The following is a 10538-nucleotide window of genomic DNA, read 5'->3' as shown; positions in this document are numbered from 1 at the left end:
CTCATGGAACACCGCTGGTCACAGTCCTCCATTCCGAAAAGCAACCCTCCATCATCACTCGCCGTCTTCTGCCATTAAGCCAATTATGTATCCAATTAGCAAGCTCATCCTGAATCCCATATGACCTGAAATTTACTATTTGGACTACCATGTGAAACCTTGTTGAAGGCTTTACTAAAGTCCAAGAAAACTATGTCTGCTGCTCTGCCCTCATCAATCTTTTTGGTAGCAACTTCAATCAAATTTGTGAGACATGATTTTCCTTGCACAAAACCATGCTGACTATCCCTAAACAACTTTTGCCTCCCTAAATCCTATCTATTAAAATCACCTCCAACAATTTACCACAGGTCAGGCAACATCCGAGGACCAGGAGAATCTCTGTACAGCGATCAAACCCCACCACCCCATGGCCAAACATTTCAACTCCCCCTCCCACTCTGCCCAGGACATGCAGGTCCTGGGCCTCCTCCTTCACCAAACCCTAACCACCCCGGCGCCTGGAGGAAGAATGCCTCATCCTCCAACTTGGGACCCTCCAACCACATGGGATTAATGTGGATTTCAGCAGTTTCCTCATTTCCCCTCCCCACATTATCCTAGATCCAACCTTCCAGCCCTCATGACCTGCCCTACCTGTCCACCTTCCTTCCCACCTATCCGCTCCACCCTTCTCTCTGACCTATCACCATTGCCCCCACCTTCATCTACCTATCACACTCTCAGCTACCTTTCCCCAGCTCCACCCCCTCCCATTTATCTCTCCACCCCCTTGGCTCACAGGCCCCATTCCTGATGAATTCTAGATTAGTGGTGCTGGAAGAGCACAGCAGTTTAGGCAGCATCCGAGGGGCAGTAAAATCGACGTTTCAGGCAAAAGCCCTTTGAAGGGCTTTTGCCTGAAACGTCCATTCTCCTGCTCCTCAGATGCTGCCTGATCTACTGCGCTTTTCCGGCACCACGATCTGGACTTTGATCTCCAGCATCTGCAGTCCTCACTTTCCCCAACAATTTACCCACACCCGAAGTCAGACTCACAGGTCTATAATCCCCCTGTTTCTCCTTACACCATTTCTTAAACAAAGGTACAATATTAACCACCCTCCAGTCATCAGGCACCTCACTCAAAGTGATAGATGATGCAAATATTTCTGCAAGGGGTCTCGCAGTTTCCTCCTTTATTTCCCCCAATGTTCTGGGATATACTGGATTAGGGCCTGGAGGTTTATCTACCTTTATATTTTCTAAGACATTCCAAACTTCACCTTCTGTAATGTGAACTGTTTTTAAAACATAAAAATTTATTTTTCAGTGTTCTCCAGCCTCCAATTCTTTCTCTACAGTAAAAGCTGACGCTGTTCAAAAACAATGATGCCTTCGTACATTATTGAAAACCTAGGTACAACACATTACAACAAGGTAAAACTTTTCCAAAGGTTTTCACAGCAACAAAAAAGTGTAAAAAGGTAAGTTTTCATCAAGTCAGTTTCTGTTTGACTGTACTCATGGCGAACACTTCACGGTACATCCTATAGGGAAAGTTAGAGTCACTGAAAACAACTCTGGATTTTCATTTAAAAAGTGTGGACTCAAAAATGTTTATGTAGCTATCAGAGTTATTAGTTTTGCCATAATTAATATTGCAAACGCATGCCTTTTTTTAAAGCCTACTAATTGTGAAAGTCAGGCAAGAGCCCCCAATTAAAGGATGCACTCGCTGAAAACCGCAGCGGTGTTATGAAGAAGAACATGGAGTCAATGTTGGAGGAAGCAATTGTGGCGACAGGGAGTACATGCTACGTGCAAGAGTCTTTACTGTACTGTGGATCCCTATCTGGAAGTTTTGACGCACTTCTGCAGGATTTCAATTCTTTATTGTTAATTTTTGGTTACAAAATTCCAGGTCCACGTTTATAATGGATGCTGCATATTTAAATTGGTCATGCTACAATTCTACTTTTACTCTCGGGGTGCTAATCGAATTGGATGGGTACGTAAAACGACTTGTATTTTACCCAAGGTAGAATTGTTCATATTAGGTTGACTTATTCAATTGCATGAACATTTTAGGGAATGTTAGCAGCGGTGACCGCAAATGGCATGGGGGTGGGGGGGGGGGGGAGGAGAAAAAACTGTAAAGCTGCAGAAACATCAGTTATCGAGAAGGTGAACTCTAGTATCAGGTTTATATCATCGGTGAACGTTAATAGAGAATTGGACAACTAAGGAAAATTGCAATGAACCTGATGATGGAGTTTAACGATGACTTGATGCACTGGTCAAACAAATTCACTGATTTAAACTTGAGACCCTCTTAAACTTCAGATCACGCTATGGTACAGGCGTCCAGTCGCCGCCGCTGAAATAATCCTTCAACAGGCGCCTGTTAAACAGGAGTCCAAGTTAACAGTGGAATCGCTGCGGCTACTCGACCTTCCCACGCTGCTCTGTGTCACACGTGTGGAGCATACAGCGTCGCTAGCCGGCGCCTCTTGTGTCTCAGGTTTCTCCCCATCAGTGGCAGGAAATCTGCCCTTTGAACTCTCCATCTCTGTTCTGCTGCTGCCTAATTTAAAATCTACAAACAGGCTAACAGGCGACAAAGGAGTTTTGGAATTAAAAATAATATTTTTATTTTGCCTACGGTGGAGGCATATGTTTAAGATGAGAGGAGAAAGATTTTCAAAGGCCACGATGGGCATTCTTTTTACGTAGAGAGTGGATTGAGTGTGGAAGGAACTTCCAGAGGAAAGGGTGGAGTACAGATACAGTTCACAATATTTAAAAGACAATTGGATAAATTCATTAATAGGAAAGGTTTGGAGGGATTTGGGGCGAGAGCAGGCAGATGGAACGAGTATAGTTTGGGATTATGGTCGGCATGGACTGGTTGGACCGAAGGGTCTGTTTTTGTGCTGTCTGACTGTCCGACACTATGACTCACCTTAGGGCCAAGTGAGGCTTGAACCCAAGACTTTCAGGCACAGAGATCTGACTTACAATGTTTCTGCCCTAGAGTTTAGAAATTGATGCTGGCAATATTGTTGTAAAAATTGCAAGTTTTAAAATCACAAATAACTGAGTTTGCATAAAACTTAAAATATGAAATAAAGAATTGTCAAATGAACTTGCTGTGACCATTCAGGATTACTGGGTGATAAAGAATTCACAGTACATTGCAAATAGTGCAAAAACTCAGCCTTTGCCTCAAACCTGCTGCCTGTTTATTGAAAACAAATTTAACTTGTCGTTGACACAAACTATTTACCACAATTCAGCTGTGCAGTCAAGTGAATGTCAGCAGTCTCAACCTCCACATTAAGGTGGTAGCTTTGCACAGCTTTTGGTATTGCACTGGTGTGAAGTAAAGCTTAGGAACCTTATCCCCTGGAGCTTTTAAAACACTTTTGCTATTGGCACAGGGCTTGCTCAACAACTCTCCCATTATTTTTTAAAAAGTCCGTTTTCATTTTCAATGTCCACAAGGCAGCATGGAGGCAACAATCTGATCTGGTAGCTCACTTTGCTTAAATTGAATTCCTATCTTAAACCTGAAATATAACAAAGCTATTAAACACCTCTGTTATTCCCTAAACAATTGGGCCCACATAACCAAGCTAGTGAACTGACACTCCTTCCTGACATGATTATGGATAGACCTACAACATATGGACAACAACTCACTGCCATCTTCCCAAATACAATTAGAAATGCTTACCTTACTATCAATGTCCACTGTGAACAAATAATATGCATATGTGCTGTGTAGGTGAAGAAGTTCAAAATATGTTTGTGGCATTCTTTCAGTTCAGATGTATATCAAATTTTGTAAATGTGGATTTGATTAACTTCTCCAATGGCCAGTTTAGAAACTCCATTGCAGTTGTCTTAGAACATAGAACAATACAGCACAGACCAGGCCCTTCGGCCCTCAATGTTGCGCCGACCTGTGTACTATTCTCAGCTCGTCCCCGTATACTATCCCATCATCATCCACGTGCTTATCCAAGGATTGTTTAAATCTCCCTAATGTGGCTGAGTTAACTACATTGGCAGGTAGGGCATTCCACGCCCTTGCCACTCTCTGAGTAAAGAACCTGCCTTTGACATCTGTCTTAAATCTATCACCCCATAATTTGTAGTTATACCCGCTCGTACAAGCTGACGTCATCATTCCAGGAAAAAGACTTTCACTGTCTACTCTATCTAATCCTCTGATCCTCTTGTATGTCTCTAGCAAATCCCCTCTTAGCCTGCTTCTTTCCAATGAGAACAGACCCTAGTCTCTCAGCCTTTCCTCATAAGACCTTCCCTCCAGACCAGGTAACATCCTGGTAAATCTCCTCTGTATCTTTTCCAATGCTTCCACAACCTTCCCGAAATATGGCGACCAGAACTGTACACAATATTCCAAGTGCGGCCGCACCAGCGTTTTGTATAATTGCAGCATGATATTGCAGCTCCGGAACTCAATCCCTCTACCAATGAAACTTAACACACCGTATGCCATCTTAACAGCACTATCAACCTAGGTGGCAACTTTCAGGGATCTATGCACATGGACTCCAAGATCCCTCTGCACATCCACACTACCAAGAATCTTTCCATTGACCCAGTACTCTGCCTTCCTGTTATTCTTCCCAAAGTACATCACTTCACATTTAGCTGCATTGAACTCCATTTGCCACCTCTCAGCCCAATTCTGCAGTTTAACCAAGTCCCCCTTCAACCTGTAACATTCTTCCACACTGTCCACTTCTCCACCGACTTTAGTGTCATCTGCAAATTTACCAATCCATCCACCTAAGCCCGCATCTAAGTCATTTATAAAAATGACAAACAGCAGTGGTCCCAAAACTGATCCTTGTGGCACACCACTAATAAGCAGACTCCAGGCTGAATATTTTCCATCAACCACCACTCACTGCCTTCTTTCAGAAAGCCAGTTTCTAATCAAAACTGCTAAATCACCCTCAATCCCATGCCTCCGCATTTTCTCCAACAGCCTACCATGTGGAACCTTATCAAAGGCTTTACTGAAGTCCATGTATACCATGTCAACTACCCTCAGCTACATGCTTGGTCACCTTCTCAAAAAACTCAATGAGGTTTGTGAGACACGACCTGCTCTTGACAAAACCATGTTGACTATCTGAAATCAAATTGTTGCTTGCTAGATGATTATAAATCTTCCCTCTTATAATCCTTTCCAAAACCTTTCCTACACCAGAAGTAAGGCTCACTGGTCTATAGTTACCTGGGTCATCTCTGCTGCCCTTCTTGAACAAGGGCACAGCATTTGCAATCCTCCAGTCCTCTGGTACTAAACCTGTAGACAATGATGACTCAAATATCAAAGTCAAAGGCTCTGTTGCCTCCTCCCTAGCTTCCCAGAGAATCCTCGGATAAATCCCATCCAGCCCAAGGGACTTGTCTACTTTCACTTGTTCTAGAATTAATACACCTCTTCGTAACTAACCTCGATCCTTTCTAGTCTAATATCTCGTATCTCATTCTTCTCCTCCACAATATTCTCCTTTTCCTGAGTGAAAACCAATGAGAAATGTGCATTTAGCACCTCTCCAATCTCCACAGGGTCCACAATCAACTTCCCACTTCTGTTTTTTACTGGCCTTATTCCTACCCTAGTCATCCTTTTATTCCTCACATACCTATGAAAGCTTTGGGGTTCTCCTTTATTCTATTTGCTCCATATTTCCATTGTCTGCATCACCTGCATTTTGCTACCCCATTCTATTCATCCTAATTCTTGCCTAATTGCATTATAATTGCCCTTGCCCCATTGATAACTCTTGACCTGTGGCATGTACCTATCGCTTTCCATTGCTAAACTAAACGTAACTGAATTATGGTCACACTGTCCAAAGTGCTCACCCACCACTAAATCAAACGTCTGGTCTGGTTCATTACCAAGCACCAGATCCAGTGTGGCCTCCCCTCTTGTCGGTCCTTCGACATACTGTGTCAGGATGTAGTTTTGATTGTTCCAGAAATTGTGCCTATGCCGAAACTTTCCAGAGGAATGCTCACTCTTATTTATAATCTTTGGTCTAGGCTAAGAAACCTTCACATTTATTCAGTCCCATGGAACCTTCACTTTCAGCACAAAACTGAAATTAACAAAGACAAGTTCAAAATCTCTACAGAGTCAGATATGTAGGTTCTTGTCGACCACCACAGAATGGATTTGATGGGAAACTGCAAAATGCATAGGTGTTTTACAATTCCTATTACATTTATTATGCAATGTTATATCAAGGCAAATCAGATAAGGAGCAAAATTCTAAATACAAATTTAAATACTATATTTTTACCTCTTGCATTGATTTGGGCTGTTGGGCCTGTTTGTATTGCATGTCAGATTGCTGAATAAGATTTTAAGATGTTAATTCGATCTTTAGGATTATTTCTGCTTGATTTGATGTTTAACACGCTGTTGGTATTGCTACATGCACCTTAATATATACATGTACAGTAAAATCGCACTAAGTTGCATCACACGAGGCCTGCACACAAATATGTGTTGAGCGTTGCTTCAAGATAACCAAGGTGATGCCTATGCTACTTGGTTTCTCTGCAATTATGTTCTGTATAAAAAAGAAAATAAAAACAGAGTGACAGAGTAAATATATACAAATATCATTGTTCATCAATTAATTCTCATTGGACAATGGCCTGACTGTATCATTTTGCTTCATTCTATGTTTTTCCATTCGAAATATCCATTTCTATTTGTCTCCAACTGACAGGAGTCTTATTAGTTTTCCCACCAATATAGCCATACTTGCAAGGATTCACAGAGAGATCTCCATGTTGAATAAAAGCAAATTTATTCTTTGACAAAGGGTCAGTTAGACTCGAAACGTCAGCTCTTTTCTCTCCTTACAGATGCTGCCAGACCTGCTGAGATTTTCCTGCATTTTCTTTTTTGGTCTCCATGTTGAATGGTGGCTTGCCATGATTTTATCTATAGTCGTTCTAACTCTAATCTGATTGGTGGCATGGTGACATGATAGGTGGGTTCAGTTAATCTGGAGTTACCAGTCAATATTTTTTATTGGCATCTGTCTGTCTGACTTCCCATTCTGCTACCAGGAATGGCTGACCTTTCCACACAATGAGAAGTTCAGTTTATCCAATTTTGACTGATTGTGATTTCATTGTAACAGTAGGAATAGTTATTCTGAGAATCAAATTGTGAATGGAGGGCCACTCCATTGAATGTGGAAGTGGAAGGAGCTATCGGGGCTCATCCACAAGTTATTGAAGATTCCAAATGTGCTCTCCCAATGCCTGTTATTTGATCACAAAGGGATTCTGTGTTGACGTTGCTGCTGGCAGCTGGAGAAAGGCACAGTTGACCTCAAGTGTTTTGAGATTAAGAGGACCTTACTGAGGGACCACAGTACTGTCTCGATGTGGAAAGTGGTTGTTGCAAGTCATCAGTGATCCCCAAAGACCAACTGCAAAACCCATCAGAAGAAGGGAGCTCAGTTCTGCCAACCAGGGATGAGGAAACAAAACCCGGGCTGGCTGTGCTGTCAATCAAAGAGGTTCTCAGGAGGGTTGAGACCTGCTGTCTGGCTGATAAACTGATACCGTGGGAAAGCTGCCTGGATTTGTAACCGCGTTTTTCGCCGAGACAGTTCTCAGAGCAGAAGGGCTTTGTATAAGAAAGCGAGCTGTTAAACTATGAAGAGATCTTTGCTATTGAGCCCCTCGGACAGCGAACTGGACGTTGAAGAGCATAAGTTAATGAATTCTTCATTAACCTGATTTATAATTTCGTTTTCTTAACAGTTAATGAAATGCCTCGAGATTAAAATGATTGAACAATCAGGCTGAAGAGAAATATTAATGGCAATCTTATTTTAAATAGGAATATGAAAGAACCCGTGTTACCATCGACTTTGTCCCAGAGCCAGGCCAGAAAGAAAAGACGCGGAGTACGTTTCCAATCTTCTTGTAAAACTTTTGTTTTTCGCATTCTGGCTGCATTGTCGAGAATTATAACTCTATTGTCATATAGCCTAAAGTTGATCTTTCCTTTATTTGTAGATTGTTGAGAAACGGCGCAGAGATCGGATTAACAACAGTCTGTCTGAACTTCGCCGACTAGTTCCCAGTGCCTGGGAGAAACAAGTAGGAGGATCTAACCTGATTGTACACTGAGAGTTCACCATTCAATGCAGATCCTGTTACTGAGTGTTGCGGGGTGGGGGAGCAGGACAATTTTAACATTTTCTGAGCAGTAAAAATCTGACTGCACAAGATAATGTGTGTGCATTGGTTCGTCTAACGTCCAAAATATACCTCGCTCATTTTTCAGGGATCAACAAAACTGGAAAAGGCTGAAATTCTGCAGATGACAGTTGATCATCTGAAAGTGCTGCACACAAGTGGCGGAAAGGGTGAGCGTAACGTTCAGTATTTTTGAACAATGAAATTTGTTCCTTAAAGATATGCGATATTTGTACTGCAATGAGAATTTTATTAATCCTCATAGTCTCTAAAATTATGGCGTTTTCCGATAGGCATTTTGTGAGGGTTTGCTCCAGACATGAGTTAAATCGGCGAGGCAACAAGTGCATTTAGTGCAAAAAGATGTACAAACCTTCAGTCCTTATTTTAATCTGCAGTCAAATTGCAGTGTTGTGGAGTTTTTTCCCCCTTGCTGGCGAAACCATTCATTTGGTCATTTATTCGTTCGTGAATATTTATTTTCATCCTAATTGCCCAGTATCTACAGTCACATGTAGTCTAGACCAGATAAAGATGGCAGATTACCTTCCCGAAAGGAATTAATGAGCCAGTGGGGTTTTCGTGTGACAATCAACAACGGTTTTAATGGTGGTTACTAGACTCTTATTTCTCAGATTATTATTCAATTTTTTGAACAGGGTCACCGGGACATTAACTGGATCTCTGGATTAATACTCCAGTGATAATATCACTAAGCCATTGCCCGCCTTTCTTTGCTGGGTTAAAACTGACAGCAAATTCTCCAGGTCTCCAGAGGTTTTCAGTGCTTTTGTGGTTCAAGAAGATATAGCAACCACTTAGAAATCATTTCACTGGACAGAATTTGCTTTCATACTTTTAATCTCTGAAAAAAGGCTTGGAAAATTAACACCTCATCGAATGCAGCGCAACTATACTTTTAATTTGAATGCAAAATCCATAACTGTTGCTAAACAATTTCAACAGTTAGCCCTTGAATACTATTTTTTTCTATTTGTGAAAAGCCAGTATTTCCATTATGTTAAAATTCATATTTTTAAAATACTTTTTAAGAATTACATTTGATATTCCAGCACCAAATTTAAGCATAAAGGTATTTTTCTCTTTGTAAAATGTAAATGGGGAGAAAAAAAAATCAGTGCATTTGAAGTCCTGTTTGGTGCCAGTGAGAATATTTTAATGTAGCTTGATGACATCAGCGTTGCAAGTTGCATAGAGCTCCCCTTGACTTGACACCAAATTGAAACTGAAAGCCATGCCACAGAGATTCTTGGGCAACTTTCTTAGAAGCAATAGATGACCACTGGTGCCTTCCTGCTGACCTTAATGTCTGGCTCGTTGCCATGCAAAATTATACCCTGGAGTTACGATCCAAGTGGACTCCAGGCCCAGCAGTGTGAGTATTGGGCAGAAAGCAAAATTCTGCCTGAGTTTCACAGAAACCCTTTGCAGTGGTAAACCTGGATTAATGTGGTGCTTTTTTAAAATTCATCTGGAATTGAATGAAAGTTTCAGAGATTGTAAGTATTCAGTCCACAATATCCAAAAGCTTAGTTTTCACAATGAAAGAACTTCAACACAAGACAAAATATGTCTAATGTTGCAACCCTTTTGCTGATTTCGCATTACATTGAAGTATTCCAATCTTATTCAAATATGCCTAAAATAAAATGTGCTTCAATCAACATAAACAGTTCTGCCCCAGGAAACACTTAATATTTTTTCTTTGAATTTCGAAGCTGAATTTTCATCTCTTTTCGCTTTCTTTTATGCACAAAAAGCACAGCATGTTTGTGATGTTGGAACTTCTTTTTTAAAGTGACTTATCCTGATACATTAAAATACATTAATGAAAACAGAAAATGCAAAGACCTGAGGGTAAAAATATTTTATGAACTAAAAAAATTGCAATGAAATAATAAGCAAAATAGCTTTGTTTCTTCTTAGACCCAATACAATGGTCCTAGACAATGGACAATAGACAATAGGTGCAGGAGTAGGCCATTCAGCCCTTCGAGCCTGCACCACCATTCAATATAATCATGGCTGATCATTCCTAATCAGTATCCTGTTCCTGCCTTATCTCCAGAACCCTTGATTCCACTATCTTTGAAAGCTCTATCCAACTCTTTCTTAAATGAATCCAGAGAGTGGGCCTCCACTGCCCTCTGGGGCAGAGCATTCCCCACAGCCACCACTCTCTGGGTGAAGAAGTTTCTCCTGAGCTCTGTCCTAAATGGTCTACCCCGTATTTTTAAGCTGTGTCCTCTGGTTCG

At 41.2% G+C, this 10538-nt stretch overlaps 1 protein-coding gene across 1 annotated transcript in view; it reads left to right on the top strand.

Moving 5' to 3' along the window:
- Nucleotides 1-1414: 1414 nt before the first annotated feature.
- Nucleotides 1415-10538, top strand: part of LOC122559914 (hairy/enhancer-of-split related with YRPW motif protein 1-like) — a 20717-nt gene continuing 11593 nt past the window's right edge. The window contains exons 1-4 of the mRNA XM_043710020.1: nucleotides 1415-1466; nucleotides 7901-7967; nucleotides 8080-8163; nucleotides 8351-8432. Of these exons, the coding sequence (XP_043565955.1) occupies nucleotides 7905-7967; nucleotides 8080-8163; nucleotides 8351-8432 (229 nt within the window). The 5' untranslated portion in view covers nucleotides 1415-1466; nucleotides 7901-7904. The remainder of the gene's footprint in view (nucleotides 1467-7900; nucleotides 7968-8079; nucleotides 8164-8350; nucleotides 8433-10538) is intronic.

The sequence above is a fragment of the Chiloscyllium plagiosum genome, chromosome 20, assembly GCF_004010195.1.
Source record: "Chiloscyllium plagiosum isolate BGI_BamShark_2017 chromosome 20, ASM401019v2, whole genome shotgun sequence".
NCBI lineage: Eukaryota > Metazoa > Chordata > Chondrichthyes > Orectolobiformes > Hemiscylliidae > Chiloscyllium > Chiloscyllium plagiosum.
Note: the sequence above shows the minus strand (reverse complement) of the source record. Positions and strands in the feature narration are given on the sequence as shown.